The sequence below is a fragment of the Fonsecaea multimorphosa genome (genome assembly GCF_000836435.1).
Source record: "Fonsecaea multimorphosa CBS 102226 unplaced genomic scaffold supercont1.43, whole genome shotgun sequence".
Classification (NCBI taxonomy): Eukaryota; Fungi; Ascomycota; class Eurotiomycetes; order Chaetothyriales; family Herpotrichiellaceae; genus Fonsecaea; species Fonsecaea multimorphosa.
This window is the reverse complement of record NW_015971677.1, coordinates 127,989-155,494: the sequence shown is the minus strand read 5'-3', so window position 1 is coordinate 155,494 and position 27,506 is coordinate 127,989. Positions and strand designations below refer to the sequence as shown.

Sequence of the window (27,506 nt, the reverse complement as noted above, 5' to 3'; positions counted from 1 at the left end):
TGTGTTCCTAAAACTGCCTATCTATCAGATTCGTGTTACCGCGAGAACATGGGCGACGCCGGGTCTCCTCCCCCGTCCTCACCCTCACGCTCGGCTTCGCACCAACCCCTCCGCGCCGGCCTCCCCAGCACCAACCCAACCAAGTCGTTCTGGCAGACCTCCTTCCCCAACACTCTGGCCCATCATCGCTCGACGCCGGAGCTCCCCACCCACGCGGACGTGGTCGTCGTGGGGACGGGGATCAGCGGCACTTTTGCAGTGGATGAGTTGGTGAAGAACGACGGCCTCACCGTCCTGGCTCTCGAAGCCCGCACGCTCTGCTCTGCCGCCACGGGCAGGAACGGCGGGCATTTGCAGCCCCTGATCCACAGTGCGCCGGCACACATTATTGATTTTGAACTAAGAAATTTTCATCACGTCGAGGCTTTGGCGTTGAACGGGCTTCCAGAGGGTGATGATGACAGTGACGAGGACGATGAGGGTCACGGCAAAGGCGATGGTAATGAGTCTCAGGAAAAGACAGCTTCCTCGCCATCATCATTATCACCCTCTTGGTGTGATTTTCGCAGACTCGAAGGGTGTCTAGGGTTCTGGAACGAGGAGTATTTCAACGACGCGAAGCGAGATCTCGCCGCTACTGCTGCCTCCCATGTAGCGAGGGACGCGGGCAATTACAAGAGCAAGAATATGCCCGGCGAGGACCACACCTACGCCGGCTTAGCTAGAGTTGTCGACGACCCCAAAGAGCTGGAGGCGCTGGGATTGAGGACGCAGAGCGGCGCGGTCGGCGCCATCGTCCAGAGCGTGGCCGCCAGTTTGAGTCCGTACAAGCTGTGCGTGGGCCTGTGGAGGAGTCTCCTCGGCAGATTCGAGCAAGAGGATCAAGCAGCCGGCATGGAAAGAACAAGGAATATTCAAGAACCCTTGAAGGCACGGGCGTCGAGACAGAGACACAGGCTGAATTTGCAGACAGATACACCTGTCACAAGGCTGGAGAGAGGAGATGGTGGATGGATAGTCCACAGCCCCCGCGGCAGCGTGCACACTCACACGGTCGTCCTCGCCACAAACGCATACACGTCCCACTTGGTCCCGGAGTTCGCGCCCTTGATCCGTCCCGTGCAGGCGCAGATGTCTGCTCTCGTCCCTCCTCCATCGTCTTCGGGACATTGCAACACCAGCAGCAGCAGCAGCGGGAGTGAGGTAGGGAATCCGCACAAGGAAACCCACCGTGAAGGAGGGACACGGAAGCTGATCCCCATGAGTTACGGCTTCATGGGCGTCGGAAGCATGGATCGCGTCATGAGCGATTACCTCGTTCAGAATCCGTATATTACCACCAGTACCAGTACCAGTACCAGTACTAGTCCCAATGCTGGGGGAGGCCATCTCATGTTCGGCGGCGGCCGACACCTCTCCCTCCACCACGGCGAGGGCGTGTGGGACGACGACTTTGTGGACAAACCCGTCGAGCGGTACCTGCGCAGCCTGCCCGAGCGACTTGACCTGAATCTGGACCTCGACACACGCGATAGTGGGGCTATGTATGGCCAGAACCACAACCACCTGCAGAACGAGGCCGGATCACCTTCTTCACCGTCATTACGGCCACCACCATCATCATCATCACAGCTGCTAGACATCGCAGCCTCCTGGACCGGCATAATAGGCCACTCGGCCGACGGGCACCCGTGGGTCGGCGCCGCGCCACAGCCAGAGCACGCCGGCATATTCGTCTGCGCGGGCTACACGGGCCACGGGATGACGAATGCGCCGCTGTGCGGAAGGGCCGTGGCGAGGAGGGCGGTGAGGGCGCTGCGGGACATGAGAGCCGGTCGCGTCGACGCGATGGAGCAGGATGAGACTACAGAAGAGGATGTAGATTTGGATGTACCGCCAGAATACCTGATAACCCGCGAGCGGATCGAACGAATCGAGCGTGTCGTGCAAGCTTATTCTGCATAAGAAAAGAAAAAAAGGGGGGGGGATGAAAGATACGAGGGAACGAGGGAATTGTGATGAGAAATGAATGATTGATGTATTCGAACGCGCCGAAGAGGAAGAACGATCATTGCAAGGTCGAACAAACATTTTTGCTACAATCAGCCAACGAAACGACGCAAAGATTCAACCCTGCGCTCTTCGAGAACACCCCGTCGCCCATCTCCTCGTCGCCATCGCCATCGCCGTCGCCATCGCCATCGCCATCGCCATCGCCTTGTCTTACGGAAAACTCTCATCTGCGTCTGCCCAAAACTCCAGCCATGCCTACACGTGCGTCTGGGTCGGATTCCTTTTAATTTGGAAATAAAGTGGTGACTTGTCTCGTCTCGTCGAACCCTCATGTCGCCCTCCATAACCCTTCCTCTTCGGTGCCATTGCTTGCTCCACCCCTCATGACCTTTTCACAAGACGTGTCTCGGACTGCGCAAGACGGTCAGCCGTAACACCTCCATGCCCTTGCTTCTCGCTATGACCGGTGCTCGATATCCCTTCTCATACTGTGACCCTACCCCAGAAAACTCCCCATCCCACTATCCCCCCAAAGCGGCGCCTGCACATACTCCGCTGCCCTCTCGTGCATATTACCAAAATTCCAATCTCCCGAACTCCCCGTGCTGTCAGGCGTGATGGGTCCCAGCGACGACCCCATGTTTGCGAGGGTGGTACCACCGCCGAGCCCCAGGATTGTATTGCTGGTATTGAGTGACGGTGAGTATGTCTCCTCCTGGGCACCTGAGAGCGGCGGGTACTGAGACGACCGTGATTGTATTGTCGGTGATGATGAACTGGTTGCCAAGCCAGATGAAGTCCCAATAAAATGATTCGACCCTGGTTGCCCATATGTGATACCTGGGAATTTGTTCGTGTTTGATGATCTCGGTCCCGCCAATGCAGCGTTCAATTTGCCCAACGCGTTGAGTGATTTGGCCATGCTGCGCGCCCAATGTGGAGACTCTGCAAGTGGTGGTGGATCTTCCTGAGAGAAGCGGCGATTAGCCTCGGGACTCGCATCCTGAGGGAGATCGAATGTCGGATCTTCCTGCGTACGTTGCGAGACGACGGCCTCCAACTCTCGCAGGAGAGACAATCGTCGCGTGTCACGACTTGTCTCGGGAAGGGTCCCTAGCAGGAAAGCGGCGGAGATGGAGCGTTGGATTCCGATCCAGGATCGGGCTGCGAACTTGCTCAAGCCATGCAATTCCACGTAAGCCTCGACTGTACCCTCCAAGCTCTGCACACACAGAGTCCGAAACTGAGCAACGGCCGCTGCATCGAAAGAATTCGACCTTGGAGACTGAGCAGTTGTGCCCGAAGTCCTCCGCCGACTGCCAGGGGGCGACTGGACAGGTGTCAAGTTATCACCTGGAGGTGGAGGTGGAGCTTTCAGCGCAGGCCGGCACAGCTCACTCGTGATATAGCAGCTGTGGAGTTTCAACGCGAGACGTTCAAGGTGTTGTGTCATTCTATAGCAAAGGTCACGATTCCGGAGGTGGGCGGCACCTTGTGACACGATGCTATTGATCTCTTCGGTGTACTTCTGTATTCTATCCCAGGTCATGTAAGATCGAGGATGTAGCAGACGCTCACGGATGATTTCCTGCGTCAGTCGGATAATGGCGAACATGCTTTCCGCGTAGCTCCGATCACCCGGAGAACTAAACTTGCCGTAAGGGATATCTGGAATACACAGGACGCTCGAGGTAGGCCGATCGTAGCTGACCGCGAAATGGGAATCTTGCCAAGCAAGGGCCCACCAGATTCGTCGACGAGTCCATTTCTCGGCATCTGTGAATTGTTGCGAATTGATCTGCAATCCAATCGAGAAAGCCATGCGTAGCGTCATGCCCAGGAAGATATACGCCACCCCGGGATTCATGTTGTAGGACAGAACGTTTCCAATAATCAAAGAGGCTTCAATAGTCTCCAGGCAAGGATGTGTCAGAAAGTTAGACATGCGAAGCGCCTGATAGGAACAGCAGACTGTGATCTAGGGTTAGCCAGAAGCCTTGTTTCGTCGTGTTTGTCGCGACCCTTACTGTAGACTTGAGATGTGAGTTCTCTCTCTTTTGCAGGCCGGTCCGATGACTGGGACCCGGACGCAAAGACAGCAAACACCAGTGACAGCCAGGGCAAGGTTACCCCATACGGCTTGTTGGGATCCAGTTCGAGGTTGTCGCGCAAAGCACGAGCGCGGTTAGAAAGCATATAGTGCAATGTGTCCTCGAAGCTGGAGGTATCCGGAACGACGGGGTATATGGTGCAGGCGATATCGCGGTAAGCGACGAAGAATCTAGAGCAAATTAGTGATCAGTCGATTGGATAGCAGGAAGCAACTCACTCATTGCACAGCTCGTCATCTGGAATGGCCTTGCACAGACCATTCACATCTTGTATGCTTGAATCAGTACTCCACAAGTCGACAAATGGATAGGTAGCGCTCTCGTTATCCAGTCCAAGCTTTGGGAGAATGTTTTCTTCCAGCAAGGATTTCGCAGTGTCTTGAGCCGACCTGCTCCGGCCAAGTCCCATCATGTAGGCTAGAACGGACCTCGAACCCAGATGCATTGTGCCCATCTGATTACTGGGAGCATGAATTCCTTCTCTCTCAGTCTCGTCCCCACGGCTATGTGTCCCAGTAGGGTTTGGGTCGTCCAATTCTGCCTGCACCAAGGCCGGAGACAATTCTTCAGTTTTGACTACCACACCACGCAGTTGCTGCAGTTCTCTGTTCAGTCGCTCCCATTGTTCCCGCGGCACCGTAATGTTGGGACCAGTCTGTTGCTGGATTGGGCTTTCGGACCCAACGCCGTCGTGTTGGGCCAAGGCACCACTCAGGGCAATACGCCGCTTCTTGGTTGGTCGCTCATAGGAACACAGCTCAGGGTGATCTCTCTTGACACAGGAGTCGCAGGGCAGGTTCCTATCACACTTGACCTTCCGGCGATGGCATGCATAGCACGCCTTAGGGTCCCGCACCTTTCTCTTGTTGCGGATGATCGCGTCTATCTCTTCCTGAGCCATTTCAATCCTCCCGTCTGGTCCAGGTTCCAGGATGGGGTCGTCGATATAGTCTCCGCCGGCAGAATCTGCCGTGGAGGCGCGTTGGTTGGGGTCCATGCTAGGTTGGTGGAGGGCGAGACACGGGAGAATGTGAGGATGCGGGAGCTGAGCTTAGGAGACGTGTGGCTGGGTTTTCCACCTCTACAGGAGCATGGCCATCCGCGGGAGATCGAGCTGGAGAACCTCCTCAGGCGCCGGAGAGGAGCAGTTGAGAGGGACAGCGAGAACAACAGGTTGTGCGGGATTGAAAAGAAGGAACGGGCGAGCAAGTGACCCTGTAAGTAGTACTAGTCGTGGTGGGAGGGTCTCTTGGATTTCCTCCTCCCCCCGCCTCCGAGTCAGTTCGGCCTCCAGAGCCAGTTCCCCGAGAGAAATCTTCAACGGTGACTATTTGGGACTAGCCTCATCCCGTGCTTTCTTGGCCACAGCCTTGTTGCTGACATTATCAGGTGGTCCAGCCTTGCCACCATTGCCACTCAGATATGGATTTTTCAGTGGGGGAATCCGTCTTTGTTAGTTGCTCAAAGCCCAGCTCGCGACATAAGAAGTCCTTGACAGTCGTCCCTAAATAGAAAGACTTCTAGTTTTGCATCCTACGACCCATCCGGATCATCATGCACCTTGCCGTTTGGAGTCAAGCCGTGGTTACACAAGATCCAGGATCCGCATGACTACTAACTGGCCCCGTTGCTGACACACAAGAGATGAATCAATTGGATCTTGGTTTTACAAAAGGGTTGTTCCTAAATGTTTCTTTTTGCCCATTCATGACGCCGCATCCACATAACCACACGTTCCATCTGTCCTGGTACACCATCGCATGTATCGTCTCAACAGGAACATTAAGTGTTGGGAGTAGCTTTCAAGAGAGTGTGTGAGGGGGTTTCCCGATCCACATTAGAGAATCAAGCATCATCCCACATTTTTGCATCCGAGATCCTCCACCGGTCAAACCATCTGAGATAGGCATATTGTCGATTGCTTCCCTGCATACCGAACACAACCGGGCTGAAGAGAACGAACAATCCAATGACCGCGGCGTACAAGATGAAGTAGATACCCCATCGCACCTTAGTGTTGAGACTTCGCGTGGTCCAATCCAGGGAGAATCCAGCGGCCAGGATCGCGAAATAAAGAGCTGGGTAGTAGTGATGGACGTATGTGACCCGTCCCATAATTAAGAAGGGGAAATAGTGGAAGAACCATCCAATCACGGGGTAGATGCCTGAGTAGTGGAGTTGGTCAATGTCGGCTTGGCTTAGTTCGTCGTAGCCACGCTGCCAACGAATCAAGTACCATGCAATGATCAGGCCAACCACACCCAATGAAGCCGTCGAGCCCCAGTACACGATAGGATTGCCGAGCAAGAAGTATTTGGTGATATGATCCTCCCATGAGCACATGCGCAGTCCCACGTGCAGGATGGGCCACTGCCAGAACTTGGAGGCAAGATCATCTTGCTTGTCGGGATCAGGAACAAGGGCGTTATTCGATGTCATCATGGCGACGTTAAGATGAATGAAATCCTTGAAGAATGGTGATCGGTAATTTGCGGCGTTTCCGGGAGGGACTATACCATGTTAGCACAGAGAGACACCGACACAACGAGCGGCGACTTACGTCTGTCGTTGACGTGGGATTCGACATTCCAGTGAGTATAGACATCCCGAATGCTTGGCTTCTTCACACAAGTTGTTTCAATCTGCTTGAAACCCCACTGAGGCAGATTGACAGTTCCAGCCCGAAGGTAGCATCCGAGTTCGGTATGCCTCAACCTGAACGCCGTGGTCAAAGTTCGGATGCGCGACCGATCGGAGGAGGCGGCGTCGCTAACAACCTCAATTTGCCAATGGTCTTTTTCGTCGCCGACAGTAACGTTGCCATAACAGGACACCTCCCAGTCGGCCTTGGTGATAGGGGCTGCAACAGCATGCGAATGGAGATTTCGGCCAGTCTGAGCATGGATAAGACGGACAACCTGTTTGTCGGCGATGAAGCTCAAAGGTCCTTCCGGATCATAGTCAGGCTGGCTTCGGTTGGGGTAGAAGAACCAGTCATTGTTGGCGTCCTTGTGATGGTAGCAGGTGACTTGCTGCTGGCCACTCCCTTCGGGATATGTCTGAACATGGGAATGCAGGAGACCACCGCCGTAGCCCATGTTCTTGAGAGTGACTTTGGAGCCCAAAGCAATTTCAAGCGGTGAATCTCTCCCAACCTCAGTGCCGCGTAGGTTGGCTTGGAAGAGGGAAGACATCTGCGCATCGCCCGGTCCCGAGTTCTCCAGAATCAAGAAGTGGACCCAGAACGAGAACATATAGACTATGACGGGAATGACGATCAAACCCACAACGCGAGCGCCCAGATGTGTTGCAAGCTCCACCTTGGGCATCTTCAGATCACCAAACTTGTTCCACAGATCTTCCGCAGTGTACAGACCAACAAGCGCCGTGGCGAAAAGTCCCACCCATTTGACGCTGCAGACACACCCGATGCTCAAACCGGTCAAGAAAAGCCAGATGAACCATTCGATAGAGAAACTCTTGTGTTGAAGTCGATGGAATCTTGCCCAGCACAAGACCGTGGTAAAGGTGAAGCAAAGCAACATCGAGTCGAGTAGGATGAACCGAGATATGGTAGCGTACGAATTTTCGCACAGGACCATGAGAGTGACGAGCCACACTGCCGTTCGTTTGAAGTTCAGTTCGCGTGCAGTGTAGTATGCGAGCGGGACGGTCACGACGCCGAACATGGCATTGAAAATGCGCATGAAAGTGTAGTTCACTTCTTCGGGGTATGTCTCGCCGGACTTGAACTCAAACGACCCATTGTATCCGGCCAAGTATCCAGACAAGCCCACCAACATCTTTCCCAAGGGAGGGTGGACATCGAAGTAGAATTCCCGCTTGAGGTAGTGTGAACCGAATTTGCCAAAGCTGACAGTCGTTAGCAAGAGCGCAGGGACGAAATCGGTGTAACTTACTGAGCCTCGTCCCAGGTGACAATGGGAGAAAGGCCTATTCGCCAGAGCCTTGTGAACAAAGCTAACGCCGTAAAAATGATGGGGGCAATCAAAAACTCCCACTCATCGAGAATCTGCAGAACGCTCTTCTGCGGCTGAGGAGGTCGTCAGAGTCGGGTTCTGTATACACCATATTCAGGATAGGAGCCCAACCTTCTGCAATTTCTTTGTATCTTCCGCCTCGAGCTTGTAAACATGTTGTCCATTGGCCTTTTCATAGCTGGCAACATTTCTGCGACGAAGTTCAGCCTCGTCTTTTCCTGCGCTCGTCGAGTGACCACTATTCGTTGTGGCCATGGTTGCAGGATGGCTTTGGATGGGAAAGAAAGATGAGCTCGAATTGTAACGGGAAGAAGAAGAAGAAGAGGAAGTGTCTCAAGTTCTCAGAAGTAGTGTAACCGGGAATCTAGAGAAAACTAGGTGGTCGGTTGGGCAGGTTGAAAAGTGGCCCTCGAAACGCGTGTCAAGGAAGAAGCGGAAATGATTAGTAGGAAGAGAACGAAAGAATGCCCATCCAAAGGCAAGAAGGATGAAAGTGTGAAAGAAGGAGAAACGGTAGGCCTTGGACCAGATGGTCTTAAGGAGAAAATCAATTCAGCTTCAGGAGGGTTGGAGCCTCGAGTCTGCAAGATGGCAGATGCGCAAGCCCTAGGTGATTTCAGCCAACTGCCAACGTGTCGAAGAGCCACCTTGGCACATTTTGAGAAATAAAGGGGGGAAGTCGGGCACTCCACCTGAACAGTAACCAGAGCCATTGACACGTGAAAAGGAGCTCCAAAGTTCCTGCTACTCATAGTATCACTGGTTTTTGTCTATTCGCTCTCTGCATTCAGTCATGCCAATATTCAATGGCATTCAATACCCACCTGCACTCTCAAGCCAGATTGATGCGGCCGCCATTAATGTCCACATCGTCGCGGAACAGATTGCCCGCCTCCCGACAATACCGCACCTCTCCAGTGCCAGTGCTGCCGACTTCGCTGCCCCAGCATACCACCACTGCGTCAACAATGCATGCTAGGACTCCTTCCATGGCACCTAGAATACCCCAACCTATGGCCCCAGCAACAAGCCCGACTATGTAAGCGTAGAGGCTGCCGCGAACCCCCGCCCCGTCCAGCTTGAGTGTCCGTGCTGTAGTGACCCACCCACCGAAGCCCAGCGCTAAACACATGATAAATCTCGTCGCATGAAGAAGGAGCTTGGCCAGTCGATACGGAAGAAGAGGTGTGGAATCACTCGACCATCCGTCATTCCTCCGGCGACGACTGAACGTACCTGGGTACAAGGCTGTCGTGGCGTCGTTTGGGGCTAAGAAATGCATCTGCGAGAGGCCTCGGGCGCTCACAGCCAGAGGCTGCGAATGGATCGCAGCGTAGGTAAGGGTGAGTGGATTTATCAAAACCGCAATCGGACTAGGGATGAATGAGTACATCGCCACTCCAAGGAGCATCGTCAACCGCCGAGGCAGAAGGATCAGAGGTAGTCGGACCAAAAGACTCAAGCCAGTGAAGAGTGCTATGGTGCCAAAGAGTGTCGTTGCCGAGTGTTGAAATGCAGCTTTCACGATGGCTTGAGGTGTTGGAGCCGGTACTGCCAATCGATGGAAATACCACTGCGATACCGTGGCCGATGTAATGGTACGCTGCATGCCAAACGCGATGGTGATTGTCCAGAGGTACACAAGAATAAAGTATACTCCGAGCCACCATGTTGACGTGTCAATCACAAACTTGCTGATCGTTGACCGAGTCGACGGGTGGCCCCCAAGAAACACCCTGGCGAACATCGACAACCAGATCCATGTGAAGCTGACGATAAAACCCAGGACGGCAAATCCGACCAGTACTAACGTCGGATTTGCGGCCAGGATTCGAGTCGAGAACTCTAGAATCGAAATTGCCTTTTGCATGACCAATCGTCCTCGCAAGACCGCCAGAACCCACAGAGTGGCCATGATTGCAGGGACCAGCGAGCTCCATCTCATGACGGTATCCTGGATGCTTGACCCATGCCATGACCCTTGGAAGCTGGAAATCAGCGGGTAGAGAGAGAAAGAGTAAAGGATAACTGGGACCGCCACCAAGATGCTGTACACCAGATATCGAACGTATGATCGGAGGGCCGCAAGCCAAAACAATGAAACGAAGGTCGCTACAAGGGTATATGTCGCCAACAGATAAAAGGATCCATGCAAGGTCGTGTAAACGGTATCACCAAGCGGTCGGTTGGTGCTCGGTGATTGTGTGTGGAGCAAGACGAGGAACCAGGTTGCACACATGGCAGCAACCGAAAGCAGATAAAGCTGACCCCAGAAAGCGTCATGTCTCGGTTGTTGAACTTGCGGTGTCTGGATGCCATCCGGTACAGATTCAGTTCCGCCAGAGTGATTCCGCGAATGTCCCAGCAGTCGTCTCTGCGTGTTTCCCTGCTCTGATTCCTCTGAGTCGTACTCGTCTTCTGCTTTAGGCGTTTGTTTGCGCAGTTGTTGGACCGAAGGGGGGTTCTCTATCAAGTCTTCGGGCGGATCATCGTCATATTCGCTCCTCAAAGTGTCCTCTAATCCCACATCGACCATCGGGTTCCTCTCCGATACTGGGCTGGAACTCTCGGGCTGCGACTCTGCTGATTCTGCAAGATCCGCTAGGTCTGTCCCTTTCCGTCGCGGGTTCGGCGCGCCGCCATGCCATGAGCTCCTGATACCTCCGGGTCGCCCCAGACCTCGATCACGAGAATCTTCCCCATGACTACTGGCGCCATTGAGACTGGAGCCACTCCCAGCATCGACATCGGAAGCATGCAGATCGCTGGCGCCTAATTGCCGTCTCGATCTCTGGAGGGCATAGTAATCGGCTATCTCCCGTTCGTGCTCCTCCTCGTCATTTTCTTCTCGGAATTCGTCTGTAGCGCTGTAGAATAAAGGCGCTTGTTGTGGGTTGAGGCGAGAAGCGAAGGGAAATGCCGAGAGTTGGGAGGAGGTCGGCTGGTAAGGATTTGGGACGCGTGGCTTCAGCGTCCTGGAAGTTGTTGTTGATCTCCAAGTCTGGTTTGGTCTTCTTGTTGCTCGACCTTCGCCAGACCGACGGTCGTCTGCCGGTGTCGGCGCAAAACTAAGACGGGATTGAGACTGAGCGAGAAACCTGGATGCGTCTTCAAACATATCAGTACTGGCAGTGAAGATAGGATCAGTGAGATTATAGCTCACACTCGGAGAACATGCTGCCCGCAGGCAGTCACCACGCGGTGTATCAGTCGGTGAGTTTGCGAAGTTGATAAGCACGAATAATTGATGGTACAAAAGCAGATCCTTTCAGTCGACAGATCTGGGCTAGGTGAGTAGAATGGGAAGCTAGAATATGTCGTAGATAACTGTTTGACGTGCGGTAGCACAAGCAGACGTGGTGCTGAGTTGGTGATATGGACGTGATGAGTCCAACCTTCAAGTCGGTCGGAAACGGGGAACAAAGACGAGGCAAGCTGGGAACTCGATGGAGGGCATGACCGCCGCGGCAGGCCTAGCCAAGCTTGGCCTGGGTTCGGTGGCACCCAGGTCGGTGGCCCGGGCAAGTTCCAGGCTGCGGAGTTACCAAAGTGCCCAGCCTTCCAGGCAACTGGTTACCCGGAAATTCAGGTACACGTTGCAAATGGGCACGCGCTCTCCTCACAAGCTGCTGCAAGCGTGTTCATCGTCATCGGGCCAAAGTCGTTCGTGTTCATCATCCATCTTTTTGTCACCAGACTCTGTCTGTTCCACTACCAACGTGATTGCTTCCGAGTTTTATCGTTTCACTCAGGCTTACTTGTACACTTGACCAAATTTACTGTCAGCTCACAGACATAGTGAGGATCACCGTCTATTAAGCTGCCAGACCGACACCTGCCATTTCCATGCCCACTCCAACACCGGTCCCTGCGCTTCCGTGGAATTACATAGCAAAGTTGGTCTGTATAGGAGATTCCGGTGAGCAGCTTTTGATCCGTCGCGGCAAATACCTCTAACAGTCCACAAGGAACTGGCAAGTCCAGCTTGACCATCCGGTTATGCGAAGGGAGATTCTCCGCCTCGCATGATGTCACTATCGGCGTCGAGTTTGGGAGCCGAATAGTCCCTGTTGGTCCTCCTGCGAATACGTCTTTAGACATCGGCGCGCCCAATGGAGCAGCCGGTCATGCCAATCCACAACAACAGAAGAAGATGAAGCTTTCGCTCTGGGACACTGCTGGTCAGGAGACATACAAAAGCATCACAAGAAGTTATTTCCGAGGCGCATCCGGGGCATTGTTAGTGTTCGACATCACGCGAAGAAGCAGCTTCGAGTCGGTTACCCAGTGGCTCAACGATCTTCGCCAGATTGCCGAGGAGGGCATCGTCGTCATTCTGGTGGGCAACAAGCTAGACCTCGCTGAGCAGAGCACCGACGCGCAAGGCGGCACCAAGCGAGCCGTGAGCCGAGAAGAGGCAGAGGACTGGTGTCGGCGAGAAAACGTGGTCAAGTATGTCGAGACAAGCGCTAAGAGCGGGGAGGGAGTCGAAAAGGCGTTCCTAGAGGTGGCTGAAAGAATATATCAAAATATTGAAGCCGGCAAATATGATCTCAACGACAGAAGAAGTGGAGTCAAAGGATATGGGACCGGGACCGGTCGAGACGAAGGCAAGGCTCCCAAGACAGTGAACCTGACCATGAACGACGCCGTCAAGAGTGGTCAAGGTAGAGGTTGCTGCTGAGGAGATCTATACCCACAGATTTCGTGGGAGAATGGTTCTCTTCTCATTCGCCGGAGCTGCGCCGTGTCCATCACATAGAAGGTCCGACACCACGACCCCAGAAAGGACAATGCTGGGCCGAGTGGAATTGCCAGAGATGGCAGTTGTGCAACTCAAGTGGTGCTCAGCGTCGGACAGAGCCCCGTTGCATTCGGCGCCCCGATGGTGTTGGTTCTGCACCGCATTTGGCTGGTTGGAATTGAAGCTTCGTAATGTTTGGTAAGTTATAAACGGCCTATTCGACTGGGAGTTGCAATGCTCGTTGTTATTCAGTCCTTCCTGGCGGCTCTGGCTGATATGCTGACCGGATACGAAGCATCTGGCAATTGCGTCTTAGCGAGTTGGGCACGTCATTGACACGGTCAGCCGTACCATTCGACGGTTGAATGACAGTTCATTTGGAGGTGCAAGCTTCGGCCGGCTTCTACCCCGCCGGCCGCAATCGGTAAATGTTCACGAACTACTCGGACTTGGGCCGGTGGCACGCATCGAAGTCGTCACTCGCTCTCTTCGTACCTAGAGGGGATTCTTTTATCAGAGCGTACTTCGACGTTCAATCTTTTCCCTCGTATATATGATCCGCTTCTCATCACCTGCGGCTGCCATATCTCGCTTTCATCGGCTGGGCGTGCATCAGACCACAAGTTTTCTATTTCCACGAGTGAATCACAGAACATTAAGATCCTTTTCTCCTGCCATGGCTAAGTTAGACATCAAAATCCCTGACATGAAGCTGCCAGATGGCAATAAGATACCATTCGTAAGTTGGGGACATCTCTCATCGCCTAGAACAGTGTCGCTGACAGCAGGATGTTGTCCAGATCGGATACGGTTTGGGCACGGCATGGTGAGTCTGTCGCGGCTGTGGTTCGCCTGGGGTGTGGAATTCGTTCCATTTTGACCCCGGGTTGATAGACCCGAGTCTATATCACTGCAATTAGCTATGACCTCTGGCGAAACCCAAGGAATTGCTCATAACAGACCAAGTCTCGCACCGATCGCTGACCGGAACTCGACTCTATAGGTACAAGTCCAAAGCGGATGCTCCCAAGGATCAAGCAACAATCGATGCCACGGAAACCGCCATCAAGGTCGGCTATAGACATATCGATGGAGCCGAAGTCTATAACACGGAAGTGGAACTGGGCGAAGCAGTCAAAAAGAGCAAAATCCCCCGCGATCAGCTCTTCATCACCACCAAAGTCATCACCCATATCGACGATATTCCTGGTGCCATTGACCGGAGCTTGAAGAAGATGGGTCTTGATTACGTTGACCTGTACCTCATCCATGCGCCCTTCTTCGCCAAAGGGGATGACAAGGTGCTGCAGCAAAAGTGGGCGCAAATGGAAGAGGTTGCAGCTTCGGGCAAGGCCAAAAGTATTGGGGTCAGCAACTTCCTCAAGCCTCACCTGGATGCTATTCTTCAGACATGCAAAGTTCGACCGGCTATGAACCAGATTGAATTCCACCCGTACCTACAGCACGGAGACCTGCTCGCTTATCACAAGAATAAAGATATTCGCGTTGCAGCCTATGGCCCTCTTACGCCGATCACCAAGGCACAGGGAGGCCCGATCGATGGCTTGTTGGAATCATTGGCCAAGAAATATGCCGTTAACCCTGGTGAAATATTGTTGAGATGGTGTATTGACCAGAATGTTCTGCCCATCACCACTAGCTCCAAGGAACAACGGATGAGCGACATGCTGCGAGTCTTTACCTTTGAGTTGACCCCAAAGGAAGTCGAGGAGATTTCAGTGGAGGGGAACAAGAAGCATTTTAGAGCATTCTGGGGCCACGAGTTTGACGCGAATGACCGGTCATGAAGGAGTCGGCAGATGAGCCCACTATCCCTTGATCGTCATGGGGGATGTGGAGGTGTTCCGAGCAGAAGCATGTCGATCATGATGTAGCTTGGCTATGGGGCTTCCGTGCTCTCGCCTGAGACAGCGATGGGCAACCAGCAGTCGTTGTATACGGCCTTTTCCGAGTCAGCGATGGATGAGTGACAAGTGACAATCACATGTAGAACAATACGAGGTAGCCTGCAGCTAAGCAGCAACAGCGGTTAAGCATGTCTTAAGTAGCAGAATCCGACTCGTCAGGCAGCCGACAACCGATCGATGCGGGTGAGCGAGAAACGAGAGGCAAATCCACATTTTCTGGCCTGGTTGGTGGCTGTGTTCCCATCTTGCATGCATCTTCTCCAGATTAATGCAGCGAATGCACGCCATCGACACGGCAAGAGGCACAAGACGGAGACTTTTGCTCGCCTCGTCCTCCCGTCGCCCTCGTTAACATGCTTGACATCCCATCATCAGCATCATCGCCATTGCCACCACCCCTCAGCTGGCTATCCACATTCCAACGCTGTCCTATTGTGTGGCCGTCACTTCCGCTTCAGAAATGCCGCGGTGAGAGCCTTCCCCATGATCGACTGACCCAAGCTTCTCCAGCTACGAGTACTACCTCGCAGCTACCTAGTTCGGGTACCATTGAGTTCAAAGAGGTAGGAGCCTCCCATCGAAATCCTCAACTTTAAATTCCTCGCTCGCCCTCCTCTGCGGCGATTATTTCTCTTCATACTCTTCAGCTCACCCATTCGCTTTGCATCACATCACTTACCAGCAGTGCATTCATCTCTTGCGTACCAACGTATCGTGTTGCTCCACCACCCCATCCACTCCAAACTCCAGCAGCTCCGTCACATCCAACACCATGCTGTTCTCCACTCTTCTCACCGTCACCCTCCTGTCCATCTTCAACCTGACTTCAGCATCACCTCTCCAGACGAGAAACACCATCGATCCACCTGCTCTCTACCTCCTTCAAACCAAAGTGGTCAAGAGTACTCACAAAGACTACGGAACCAACAAGACCGACTTGTGGCTCTACTCCTACCACACCGGTGCAGGGCTTGGTGATGCGGCACTCTCGTCCAACAAGTCATGGGCATGGCAAGGCTACCTGAACGGTTCCCAGCAACTCATGACCTACTCTGGCAACCTAGGTGGTCCGTGGCCCCTGGCCATCGGCTACGGCCCGTATCAAGGTATGTGCACCTTTCTCACTGGACATGTTCCAATGCTAACGGCCTTTTCTCAGAATGGAACGAGGTGACTATCAGTATCGCCGGCATAACTAGCCTTTATTCCGGCTTCTTCTTCAACTCGTCTGGGCTCCAATTCAATGCCAGTGTCGGTGGCTGGTTGGGTGAGTCCTCCTTCTGCATTGATCCCTTCAAAACATTTGCATGTAAACCGACCGGCTAACTGTTCTTCAGCTTGCGATTGGTGGCACGGTGTTCCCCAGCTCTTCCAAGCCAATGGGTACCCCTACGGACCCCTTCCAAACTCCTGCTCCAGAGTTGAACTTCAGCCAGTAGCAGTCTGATTGTTGGTAGACGCCTCCTCCCCATGGCTTAGGCAAGGCAAAAGGCTAGGGTGGGCTGCACGTTGTTGGCGTTGTTTGGTGTCGTTCAAGCATTGCATTGCATTGCGTTGCGTTGGGAAATATTCTTACGGGGCTTGCATAGGGCAAGCGAGGATCATCTGTATCACCAGCCAATCATAATATCTTGAAACCTCAAGCTTCTATTCATTGCTCTCTTGTGCTACCCATGCTTACCATGCTTTATCTTCAGACTGACCATCTGTGCAGATGCCCACTCTGCGTCCGAGTACCCGAGCACCTCCTCACGTGAAGCATCCATCGCTCCACGCACCTGACTAAGTCATAGATCAAGATGGAACATCATACTGGGCAAGTTCCCTTTGCGGGAAATGCTCGCTTGGGAACATGGCGGTCGATGAACTTGGTCTCCCCACTCTTGCCTGTATAATTTCATCATGGCACTACAAACACCAAGTCAATTGGTGGGTACTCGACCTCCAGGTCGACTGGAGTGTCTTCCTTCGTCTGCTTACATGATGGGTTTGACCCTCTCGCTCTAACTACCAATGTCAACCGCTATTTCCAGATAAGGTCAGAAGCGCCTTGGTAGGAAATGGGCGTTGCAGTCGGAGGCATTAGCACCAAGGCCGGTGATAATGTATGCACTGGTGGTTTGTTGATGATGGCAATACCTGTTGCAGCAAGGAGAACGGACGACCACTCAATGACGCGAAAAGTCTCGCTTCTGCTGGGCTTGTCATCCGGCTCTATCCCGTGGGAAGAGTTTGTTCCGGTGATTGTTCTGCTCCCATCGAAAGCAAGGAGACTTAATAGGTACGTGCTGGGAGCCTCTCAACTGTCCTGCTCATCTTCCACCTCCCTTCTGCCACTGCGAAGAATCTAACATGGTTGCGAATCTCTCTCAGGCACAACAACCGCCCACCTATACAGGTGATTTCTTGTGGGTTAATCACGACCAGAAGAACAGGAAGGCTTTGCCACATAGGGGAAGGGTGTTTGGTCACGTCCAGCGGAGCTACCGCAAATGGAAGAGGAAACATGATAACCAACAGTTGCAGGCGTCCATTCAGTTGCCCAGTACAATGTGAGTCGGCCCTCGGTTAATGCATTCGGCTCTCTTTGCAAGGATGCTTACCACGAACCATTGTAGCTCTCTTGCCCGAAAGCCTGATGGCGCCGCTGGGGATCAAGCACAAGTTGAATCGGGCACAAGTGGTCCCATTGACCGCGTTGATGCACCTCCCCCGTCAGACCTTCCTAGCCCCCTTACACTTATCCGTCACGACAACTCTGACCCTTTCTCTTGTTTCTCCTTCTCCATCACTCCGCGTGTGAACGAGGTTATATCTTTCATCCGAGACATTCAGCTGCCGACGCTCTACTACTCCCCCTACTTCCGCGAGGCAGCCCGCTTTCCTTCGACACGCTCGGATGTCACCAAATCACCCATGGGATGGATATCCACCCCGGCGGCCGTCCAGTCCTGGACGCATATTGTCCAGGGACTGCACGACCAATGCACTGCGCTCGCTTGTTTAAGCACCTACCTGGCCATGATGGTTGCTTGTGGTATCAAAGAGAGTAGCTACATGAAATACAGCCTGGAACTGAGAACCACCAGCTCTAAAATGCTTAGACAGAGTATACTTCGGAGTGGCCCCAGTCGCAGGAACCGAGTCGCCCAGATCACACTTCTTCAACAAGTCTTCTGGCACTTCTACGCTGAGGCTTCGGCAGGCAATCTTGAAGCTGCACTTATACATGGACGGATGCTGAAGAAATTGATGGACGACAACGCGGAGGCTGTGACCCCGCACTTCTTCATGCTCGCAATGTTTGTCGACATCCATTTAAGCTCGGCGCATCGCAGGAAACCGATCTTTGAGTATGGGACGTTTGGCCCAAACGTATATCAGGGGATGTGGAGTGGAGTCGATCCGTATGTCCACCTGCTCGTGGGAAAAGAGACCATCCCAGACGCCACAGATGACGCAGCTGCAAGCACGCATTTGGACATGTCGGTGTCGATGGAGCCCCTTCAAAGCCTCCTCATCCGCCGACGACAGGCCATCGCGTTGGAGAAGTTGATTGCTCAAGCCGAGGGTCCCGACATCAACACCACGGCCATCTTCTTCTGGGTTGCATCGCACGCGTATATCGACGAGGGATTCTTCACGAATTACTATTTTGACAAGGTCAAGGAGGCTTCGATCACCATGAGCGGCACCCTCTCCGAGTCCAACACCGCATGTGTTGGGAACATCTTAGGTTCCGTGTCAGAGTCTGGCTGCGGCCGGCTCACAGAGGCTGCAGTAGCAATGGCGGCACTCTACCTCATGCGAGTGCTTGGTCTGTTTGACATGTGGATCAATGGAAAGAATTTTTACGACCCTACTGCATCGCGCGAGACGCTTCTTTTCGAGGCCATTGCCGCCGCGCTTCGAGTGGGCAGCCCTCAGGAGCTCCTAATTTACGCCAACGCCCATTTATGGTGTCTATTTGTCGGCGCGATATCGGAGTGGCAGAGCGTTTTCACAGGCAATGTTGGCAGGAGAAGAGGAAGTCAAAACTCAAGGGCGCCGCCTTCAGAGGAGGTAGGGTTGACCTTGCAAAGAATTGATAGCGGTTTCGCCGACAGCCAGCCTCACAAAGTCAGAAGTGGATCTTCCATCGAAGCGGGAGACGAGGATGCGTCCCGCATGTTGTTCAACAGCCTTTTCGCGAGACAGGCGAGGATGATGGGCCTGCTAAGTTGGGAACAGGTGGTTCCCATCCATTCTGAAGATGTTCGCATATGGGGACACATTACAACCACATGGCAGTCGGTGGTTCTGGAGAAGTATGGGGGCACATTTGGACGATTTGAAAGCATAGAGGACGGCCATGAAGCCCATATTCATAGCCGAGCCCGAAGAATGGGGCGACTTTGATATTCAGCCTCGTGAGGGGCAGCGGACATGATTACTATGTACCAAGGTACAAGGTACCAGTATTGGAGAGATTCCTATAATCCCCGCAATGTCCGAGCATTGATGACGATAAATTCGGCATTTGTACGGAGAATGCTGACAATTACGATATGAAGTAGATCGGAAGAAGGCCCTGAAGGCTTGACAATAGACAAAGATTCCATAATCGGTAACTACATTGTTGATTCCATTCCTCTTCTATTCCTCTGCTGTTCAAAAGTCAAACTTGGGCCCTTCTGATGCTCCGCGCCCTACAGACCAAAGCTCACATCTCCCCTGCCCGCGTGCCCAGTCTGAACAGTCACACCGCGACACGCAGCATTAAAATGGACTCGTCCCTCCATCCCCTTCAAGGCCTGTACCAGCCACACAACCTCAAGGGACTCTACTATGGCCCGGATGTGGTCAAGAACCACATCTTGTCGGTTCTGCCCTCGGAGACATCCAAGGCCTTCATCATCACGGGCAGTTCCCTCGCCAACAAAACCCCGCTCATCAAGTCGCTCGAAGAGCTTCTGACCACGAAACACCACGCGGGCACGTTCAGCAACATCCGACAGCACGCCCCCGTCGCCCAGCTCGACGAAGCGACCGAGATTGTCAAGAAAGACAGCACCATCGACACCATCATCTCCGTGGGCGGCGGCTCGCCCATCGACAGCGCCAAAGCCATCTCTTACCGCCTGCATGAAACATCCAAGAAATGGCTGTTGCACATTACCATCCCGACCACGTTGTCTGCGGCAGAGTGCACCGCGATCGCCGGATACACGCAAGCAAACGGCACAAAGACCGGCATCTCCCACCCAAACACTTTCGCCGCGTACATCTTTTACGATCCCAAGTTCGCCATTTATACACCCCCGGAACTGTTCCTGTCCACGGGCCTGCGAGCTATGGATCACGCCGTCGAGAGCCAGTATCATCCCATGACGACGTGGGTCCCCTGCCGGATAGTCGCGTTGAATGCCATCACCGAGCTATTCCGCCTGCTGCCCAAGTACAAGGAGAACCCTAAGGACGAGGACGTGATTACGGGGTTGCTGCTCGCCGCCTACGCCAGCTTGGGATTTACAGGCCAGAACCTAAAGGGCGGCTTGGGCCTTTCTCACACCATGGGGTATGCATTGGGCTCGCCGTACGGCATCCCGCACGGCATCACCTCGTGCTTGACGTTGGGCCATGTCGTGAAACTCAAGGCGCGACAAAACCCGGAGAATGCAGCCAACATCGCCGCCATCTTGCCGTACATCGGCACCGGAGAGAAGCGGTCCGGCGACGACGTCAAGGACAGTGATCTCGTCGGCGACCGCATCTTGGGCCTGGTGCAGGACCTCGGCTTGAAGACGAACCTGACCGAGAAGGGCGTGGGCAAGGATCAATTGGATACCATCTGCGCGAGGGCCACGGGCGGGCTGGTGCCCGAGAAGGAAAAGGCTCCACAGGACGAAAAGCTCCTGGCGGCGGTGAGGGGGCTGGTTGAGAAGTTGTGGTAGAGCAAGGGGAGAAAAAGGACTACGTTTTTTGGAGTCGTTGTATATGTGTCCCGAGAAGTTTAAAGTACATACCTACCTATGTTTCGTGTAGCCGCCCGGGCAATACGATGGTGCTGTCTGGCTCGGGTCGGGTCAGGAGGACCGGAGGAACCCATCAAAATGCGGTTGGGTATCATTATGTGCCATTCAAGGATGAAGGCACCCATCAGAAGAGAGATTATGGACACACACAGTTTGTGTTCGGCCTGCTTTGCTAACCCCATCTAAGCTCTGCCTTCTCCTTTCTTGACCTTTTCGTTCTCAATTCCAAGTCGGCGGCGGCGGCGGTCATGGGAGCAAAGGTCAAGACAGTCCTCCAGGCAACACCGTGAGCCGTGCGAAGACGAAGATGAAGACGAAGAAGCAGAATAGGCGCCCGACAACTTGAACTGCTCGGACCGGTGACCGCGAGCCGAACTGTGTAGATTATCGAACCTCTTCAGGTTGCATTTTGAGAGTACGTTTTAAATGACATGAATCCATTTTCCGCTCGCCCATCCGCCCCACGCTATATACACTGATTCACAGAGACGCTCGAAGCTGGTCATTGCCGACAGGCTTGACCTCGACCAACAGCTTGCCTGCAGATGGATCCAATCTCATTAGCCAAAAAAAGGACAGTCGCCAACAGTATACCTGCCTAGGTAGGTACTAGGTAGGGGGTAACTGTTGTGGGAAAAGAGAGGGGGTGCAGAGTGCTCACTCACCTGTATTCACGCCATTGTACAGATCCCTCAGCGCGTTCTCGGCCTGATCCAGCCCGCCGCGGACGATGGTTTCTTTGCGCTTGATCTTGCCCTCGGAGAGCCACTGGGCGAGGTCTTTGAGGGCGCGGGGATATTCCTTGGCGTAGTCGAAGACGATGAATCCTTCCATGCTGTAATAGCATACATTTGGGTTTTAGTCTGGTAAAAGCCAAAAAAAGACTAGGTAATGAATGGGGGTTCCATCATGGAGGGGGCTTACCGGATTCGCATTGAGACGATCATGAGATAGTTCTGGAAACAAAATTCATTTTATTAGTCGGGGGATGATTGGGGGTTTTTGGAAAAGGAACTGGAGCTGGTGACGGACCTTTGGACCCTGGGGTTTAGAGGAGTTGTACTGGCTGATACCTTTTTCAACAGTCAGTAGAGTCATCTTGTAGAGATCCTGGCGACCACGTACCTCCGCACATGACGAATCGAGCGTGTGGCTTTGCTCTTGAGAGGGCCATGTCGAGGATCTCCCCGCCCACTGAGAAACGCGGCGTGAGCATGTACTAATTCCTTGTGATAACATCACTCACCGTTGTCAAAGTAGACATCAATCAAGTTCTGTTCTAGGTCAGAGTTGCTCTGTCCCATCACGCCTCGAGAGGAGGAATATACCTTTGTGGCAGCGCGGAACTTCTTGCCGAATTCCCTGTCTTTGTAGTTCAAAGCAGCATCGAACCCCAACTCCTCTTTTAGCCAGCGGCACTTGTCCTCGCTGCCAGCGATCCCCAAAACAGTAGCGCCCTTGAGCTTGGCGATTTGGCCGACAACACTTCCCGTTGCACCTGCAGCGCCAGAGACGACAACGAAGTCTCCTGCCTTGACCTTGCCGACGTCGATGATGCCAAAGTATGCTGTTAGCCCGGTCATGCCTGGAAGTCGAAGTCACCGACGTTAGCGCAAGTTTGTGCATGTCAAATACTCAAAGAGATCTCATACCCAGGACACTCAATCCATCGGTCAGTCTCCCGCCCTTTGGGACAACCACCCTCTGCAACTCGTTCCCCTTGCAAATCTTGTACTCGGTCCATCCCGCCGTCGCCGTGGCGAAACTCCCCACGGGGAACTGAGAGTTCTTGCTGGCCTTGACCGTCCCGATGCAGCCGCCTCGCATGACCTCCCCGATCTTCACGGGGGGAATGTATGATCTGGTATCATTCAGCCAGCCACGCATGGCGGGATCGATACTGAGATAGTTGGTCTCGAAGAGAACCTCTCCATCCTTGAGATCTTCGGCGGAAAGAGGCGGGTTGTCGCTGACGAGTCTGAACGTCTCCCCTGGGACGATGTTGTCTTTAGGTCTTTTGGCGAGGACCACCGTCTTGTACGTGGGAGCCATTCTTCAATTGGCTGATTACAAGCTTCCCCCGATCTTGTACAGGTCTTTCTGTAGGAATCGGCTTTTTTGATATTGGTAGGCTGGGTTTTGAAGGTTCAGAGAAGAAAGGCGAGCGAGACTGAATGTGGCCCTCACTGATAACTTAATTTCCTGACAATGGTAAGCCCGGTTAAACGACACCAACGACAGATCGTGAATGCTGTTTACTCATTCCTCCGTCTTGTGGGTGGATGCTGGACCAGATGTCAAGGAGAAAAATACCTCGGTTCAGCCACGGCGAATCATGCAAAATAGAGTCGCAGTTTAATACGGAGGAGCGCATTGACCCATTCAACGATATTGAGGATTTCAAAGTCAGTTCCTGGAGAATCTGTGCTTCTGACAGTCAATCGAGAGAACGACCGTTTTAGTTGTGGAAGTCCAGCTCTCACACGAATCTGATTCACCGGGTAATAAACCTATGATGGTAGATAAGTTCACGCTTGTTCATTGCTTTGCCCAGAACATCAACCTCGTCCGCAAATTTAGTCGGACACCGAAAGCCATAGGGAGATTCGCTCTCCTGGTTTGCTCGGGTCAGGGAAGAAAAGAGTCCTCCAGTGGAATGATGACATCCATTGCCGAATTACATTCCTGCAGCCTTGTTCGTCTGGAAGGTATACATATCCGACCATTTCTGGTCCGCTCACAAGGACTGAGAAAGACGAGGTCGACTCCTGTCATTATATGTGCTTGTCTGGCTCAACAAACAATCGACTGCTTCAGGTCTGCAAATGCCCATAATGTGTTAAGCTGTGTTCTCCGGATATTGGATGAATTGCGAAAAACTGCACTCTCAACCAGAAAGCAGAGACGGAAAGGAAACATGTACCCAGTGGGTTTCTTGATGGATACGGCTATTGTCCGGTATCTGACTCCCATTTACCGGCCTCTTGCCCGTTCAAACTTCTCCATATTATCGTTCCCCTCACAGACGTCCAACACTCGAATATATTCAAATATTCTATTTTCCCCCAGATACGTGCTCCTGTTAGCTCGAGGCAGGACTTTGTTCCGTATACTGGTAGGTTCCTCTTCACACCCTTTCAGGAACAGCACGTAAAAGAGCGATGGCGGGGGATCCCTCCTACCTAAACGGCACAGCCAACCTCTCACAACAAGTACCAATTCAGACAACCGAGGCCGAGGTCCCTACCTATACAATCATCCAAGCAGACGGCATCTACCCTGTACGTCCACCACCCTTCCAAGGAGCCAGCTCTGTTCTGTGACCCTCCACGTCAATATTCTTCAAACTGATACTCTTCACGTAGGACGACGCGGTAGAACAGGCAATCTTCACCGCCAACCCACCGCACCCTTATAAATTGAACTATGTCTCCACAGGGCTGTTCCCGACCGGCGCACCGCTGCCGAAACCGTGGTCCGCCATCCCCAAGGACCTGAGGGACCGGGTGGACGGGATCATGGTGTTGAAGATGGGATTCACGGCCCAGGACGTGGAGCTGTTTCCGAGGCTGAAAGTGTGAGTTTTCTCTCCGCCCCTCAGGTTTGTCCGAACTTTTGCTCAGAGAGGATTTTTTTTTTCGGGATGGTTTGAATGCTTACACGGATGGGGGTTTGATTGCTGGTAGTATAGTCCGAATGGGCGTTGGATATGATCGACTCGACCGGGTCGCGCTGGCGAAAAAGGGCGTCACGGTCTGCAACGTGCCAGGTTCGTTCAGGCCTCTCTGTTTCCTCTTATCCTCCCATTCCATCTCCCCCAATCTAATCCCTGCCGCTCACCTCTCGATTGTGACGAATTCTAGACTACGGCACCGCCGAAATCGCAGACCACGCCTTAGCGCTAGCACTCAGCCTGCGTCGCGGCGTGCTCTTACACCACGACCGCCAGCGCCAGCCCTACGTCTATCCCTGGATGTACATCGACAGTCCACTCGTATCACGCATCCAACAGGGCGCGATATTCGGCATCCTCGGTTTGGGCAGGATCGGCACCGCCGCATGTCTCCGCGCAAAGGCCTTCGGGTGGAACGTGCTCTTCTACGACCCGTACCTGCCCAACGGGGTCGACAAATCCCTGGGCATCGAGCGCACCAAGGACATTCGCGAGTTGTTTTCCCGAAGCACCAACCTGAGTATCCACTGCGCCTGCACGCGCGAAACCCGCGGCATGATCGGTTGGGATCTGTTGAAACTGATGCCCCAGGGAGCCGTGCTGGTTAATACCGCGAGAGGCGAGGTTTTGCAGCTCGACGCCGTCGAACGCGCCCTCAGAGAGGGCATTCTGGCTGGCGCAGGGCTCGATGTGCTTCCCGAAGAACCCATCCCCGAACACAACGTCCATCCTCTCATCAAAGCCTACCGTGAAAAGGAAGAGTGGTTGCTCGGCAGGATGGTTCTGACCTGCCACACGGCCTTCTACAGTCCCCAGAGCTTTGTGGATATCAGAGTCAAGAGCGCCCAGACCATGCGTGAGGTTCTGATCGACGGGTTGCAAAGTAATGTCATTACCCCGGATATGCTGTAGCAATATAGAGCTTGAACATCTGCTGCCCCCACTGACGACATTGACAATCTTTTTATCGTCTTCATTATCCACGTCTTTGGATTATGTATACTATGGGTGCGTATGTACATTTGCCTCTCTCCCTCCAACTACTCCCACCATCGTCGAAACATCGCTGCCAAGTCCTAGCCTTTGCGATAGCGTGTCCACGATCACCACTTCCTGACCACTCCACGTTTCTGCTGGCGTTTCTGCTTGGCGGTCCCGCTGAACAGAGTCCCGTCGTAATCGGTTCCGTTGTTGGGGAAGCTGATGCTGTAGTTCCCGAAGCAGGCGTAGTCGTAATTGCTCTCAGCGTAGGCGCTGGCCTGGCTCGCTATGAACGAGCTCAGCGGACACATACCGTCGCTGCGGCTGCCGCAGTAACCGCCGCGAATCGTCGACAGGGGCAGAACGCCGTTGTTCAGCCGCATGCGGAGGAACTTGTGCGTCGCATTGCTGGGATTGTATCCGTATTGTGTTGGGGAGTACTGCGTCTGCGATACATTCTTGGGCGTGGGGCTACCGGATCCGCACCCTATCACCTCTGTCACTAGTCGCGCCGAGAAGGGCGTCAGGTGCGACAAAATGAAGTGTCGGTTGGGGTCTGGCGGGTATTCCGTCAGGGATGGCGGGTCGTAGAGGTAGTCGAGCGAGGCCGCCGTGAGAACTGAGATGATGATGTCGTCGTGCGAGAAGTCGGCATAGAATTTCTGGCCTAGCGGGAATGTGTGCGAGTTGTTGGTCAGGCTGCTGTTCACGCTCGAATTGGATACCGTGATGTACTGGTTCTGCAACCGGGCCAGCAGCTCTTGCAGATACCCGATACCCTGTGCCCTTCCTGTCGGGTTGCCGTACGAGTAGTCATAGTAGTACTCGATGTCCAGCGTGCTCTCGAACCCGGACCACTCGTCTTCCGTGAAGAGAGTACAGAAGTCAGATCTGCCCAGATAGTTGGTCTCGTACGCGCAGATGCTCCTGTTTGGGGTCAGCACAAACGGGTTTCAACACCAAAGTGATGCTTGACTTACTGCATGGCGTATGTATCGTTTAATGTAAGATTAAACCCACTTGGAACGTATTGAGATAGCCGGCTTTGAGCGCCCGTCAGGTAGAGTGGCAGGTAGCTTAACAAATCTAGATCTCCTATATATCCAGTGATTGGATTGTTATCATTGAAGCAGGAATCGTACGAAGCCAGGGTATTGTTCTCGGTTCCACCCTCTGGGATGATGACGACGTTGAATGGGCTGGTGAAATTGGCCACGGTCGGATCTGGAGTGAACTGGTAACTGGGGCCGAAGAACCCCAGTGCCCAACTGATCTGAGTATTCTCAATCCGGGACTGGCTCGTCGTTCTCAACGTCAGCTTCGGCTTGCTGGTACCATTGGCGTTGGTTGCGTTGTACGCAACTTGGCCCTGGGTAGCATTATATAGCGTGCGGCCGTAACGGTTCCAGAAGGTGACACCCGCCATGAAGGACTGAGAAGCACCAATACCGGTAAGATAGTCTCGTGCCAGGACATAGTGGTACGAATTCAAGAAGCCCAGCGGGCCGCTAAATTTGGACGAGGGATTGGCTCGAGTCCAGTTCATGACCTTGGCGCCGAAGTTGTCATTGTTGGGCCCGTCGTCAAATGTCCCGCCGGGGAAGCGAGCTCCATGTCGTTGCAGTAGATGAGCCTGCTCGACCTGACATCCATCTGGCAGGCCAACATCGCTCACTCCAAAATAGTCCTCGGCATTGTCAGCATACGGCGTGATCTGCCCCCAGTACTGCTGGATGATGGTGATGTCAGTAAGGAGGTCCGCAGACGAGTTTGAGCTGGTCTGACGTCTCTGGCGTCGTTGCCGAGTGCTCGACGAGGCTGCTAGAGACGGGAGCAAGGCCAGGAGAGCCAAACGGAAATGCATTTTGCTTCCTCTATCAAGGTTAGTCCTGCAGGGAGAGGATCAAATGGTAGAGGAGGAAACATTGTAGCACGTTGGAGGAGAGCCTTCGAGCTCTTGTAGCACTGCGCTGATGACGCCAACAGAGCCAAGCACATCCAGGCCATGTGTGCTAGGATAAGCTTGCAGAAGCTTGTCGTA

General features: G+C 53.5%; 12 protein-coding genes across 12 annotated transcripts; 7 read left to right on the top strand and 5 right to left on the bottom strand.

The window, feature by feature from the left end:
- Window positions 1-48: 48 nt before the first annotated feature.
- Z520_11829 (uncharacterized protein) lies at window positions 49-1,965 on the top strand (the record flags this gene model as incomplete). The annotated part of the gene is made up of 1 exon (XM_016782317.1): window positions 49-1,965. The coding sequence occupies one exon, from the start codon at window positions 49-51 to the stop codon at window positions 1,963-1,965; it is 1,917 nt and encodes a 638-aa protein (XP_016626632.1).
- A 544-nt stretch (window positions 1,966-2,509) lies between these two features.
- Window positions 2,510-5,121, bottom strand: Z520_11828 (uncharacterized protein; the record flags this gene model as incomplete). The annotated part of the gene is made up of 3 exons (XM_016782316.1): window positions 2,510-3,984; window positions 4,041-4,294; window positions 4,343-5,121. 3 exons carry the CDS (start codon window positions 5,119-5,121, stop codon window positions 2,510-2,512), a joined length of 2,508 nt encoding a protein of 835 aa, XP_016626631.1.
- An 848-nt stretch (window positions 5,122-5,969) lies between these two features.
- Z520_11827 (uncharacterized protein) lies at window positions 5,970-8,380 on the bottom strand (the record flags this gene model as incomplete). The annotated part of the gene is made up of 4 exons (XM_016782315.1): window positions 5,970-6,634; window positions 6,685-7,997; window positions 8,045-8,178; window positions 8,237-8,380. 4 exons carry the CDS (start codon window positions 8,378-8,380, stop codon window positions 5,970-5,972), a joined length of 2,256 nt encoding a protein of 751 aa, XP_016626630.1.
- Window positions 8,381-8,957: 577 nt separating this feature from the next.
- On the bottom strand, window positions 8,958-11,243 carry Z520_11826 (uncharacterized protein; the record flags this gene model as incomplete). The annotated part of the gene is made up of 1 exon (XM_016782314.1): window positions 8,958-11,243. One exon carries the CDS (start codon window positions 11,241-11,243, stop codon window positions 8,958-8,960), a length of 2,286 nt encoding a protein of 761 aa, XP_016626629.1.
- A 728-nt stretch (window positions 11,244-11,971) lies between these two features.
- Window positions 11,972-12,809, top strand: Z520_11825 (uncharacterized protein; the record flags this gene model as incomplete). Its single annotated transcript, XM_016782313.1, has 2 exons — window positions 11,972-12,044; window positions 12,094-12,809. 2 exons carry the CDS (start codon window positions 11,972-11,974, stop codon window positions 12,807-12,809), a joined length of 789 nt encoding a protein of 262 aa, XP_016626628.1.
- A 736-nt stretch (window positions 12,810-13,545) lies between these two features.
- On the top strand, window positions 13,546-14,677 carry Z520_11824 (uncharacterized protein; the record flags this gene model as incomplete). The annotated part of the gene is made up of 3 exons (XM_016782312.1): window positions 13,546-13,608; window positions 13,670-13,695; window positions 13,873-14,677. 3 exons carry the CDS (start codon window positions 13,546-13,548, stop codon window positions 14,675-14,677), a joined length of 894 nt encoding a protein of 297 aa, XP_016626627.1.
- Window positions 14,678-15,569: 892 nt separating this feature from the next.
- Z520_11823 (uncharacterized protein) lies at window positions 15,570-16,236 on the top strand (the record flags this gene model as incomplete). Its single annotated transcript, XM_016782311.1, has 3 exons — window positions 15,570-15,903; window positions 15,957-16,048; window positions 16,135-16,236. The coding sequence occupies 3 exons, from the start codon at window positions 15,570-15,572 to the stop codon at window positions 16,234-16,236; spliced, it is 528 nt and encodes a 175-aa protein (XP_016626626.1).
- A 913-nt stretch (window positions 16,237-17,149) lies between these two features.
- Z520_11822 (uncharacterized protein) lies at window positions 17,150-19,195 on the top strand (the record flags this gene model as incomplete). Its single annotated transcript, XM_016782310.1, has 2 exons — window positions 17,150-17,349; window positions 17,416-19,195. The coding sequence occupies 2 exons, from the start codon at window positions 17,150-17,152 to the stop codon at window positions 19,193-19,195; spliced, it is 1,980 nt and encodes a 659-aa protein (XP_016626625.1).
- A 365-nt stretch (window positions 19,196-19,560) lies between these two features.
- Z520_11821 (uncharacterized protein) lies at window positions 19,561-20,730 on the top strand (the record flags this gene model as incomplete). Its single annotated transcript, XM_016782309.1, has 1 exon — window positions 19,561-20,730. The coding sequence occupies one exon, from the start codon at window positions 19,561-19,563 to the stop codon at window positions 20,728-20,730; it is 1,170 nt and encodes a 389-aa protein (XP_016626624.1).
- Window positions 20,731-21,291: 561 nt separating this feature from the next.
- On the bottom strand, window positions 21,292-22,863 carry Z520_11820 (uncharacterized protein; the record flags this gene model as incomplete). Its single annotated transcript, XM_016782308.1, has 8 exons — window positions 21,292-21,350; window positions 21,477-21,646; window positions 21,736-21,767; window positions 21,844-21,884; window positions 21,937-22,005; window positions 22,058-22,085; window positions 22,140-22,396; window positions 22,464-22,863. The coding sequence occupies 8 exons, from the start codon at window positions 22,861-22,863 to the stop codon at window positions 21,292-21,294; spliced, it is 1,056 nt and encodes a 351-aa protein (XP_016626623.1).
- A 1,109-nt stretch (window positions 22,864-23,972) lies between these two features.
- Z520_11819 (uncharacterized protein) lies at window positions 23,973-25,396 on the top strand (the record flags this gene model as incomplete). The annotated part of the gene is made up of 4 exons (XM_016782307.1): window positions 23,973-24,092; window positions 24,177-24,388; window positions 24,498-24,580; window positions 24,675-25,396. 4 exons carry the CDS (start codon window positions 23,973-23,975, stop codon window positions 25,394-25,396), a joined length of 1,137 nt encoding a protein of 378 aa, XP_016626622.1.
- A 191-nt stretch (window positions 25,397-25,587) lies between these two features.
- Z520_11818 (uncharacterized protein) lies at window positions 25,588-27,329 on the bottom strand (the record flags this gene model as incomplete). The annotated part of the gene is made up of 2 exons (XM_016782306.1): window positions 25,588-26,392; window positions 26,446-27,329. The coding sequence occupies 2 exons, from the start codon at window positions 27,327-27,329 to the stop codon at window positions 25,588-25,590; spliced, it is 1,689 nt and encodes a 562-aa protein (XP_016626621.1).
- Between the last annotated feature and the right edge of the window lie 177 nt (window positions 27,330-27,506).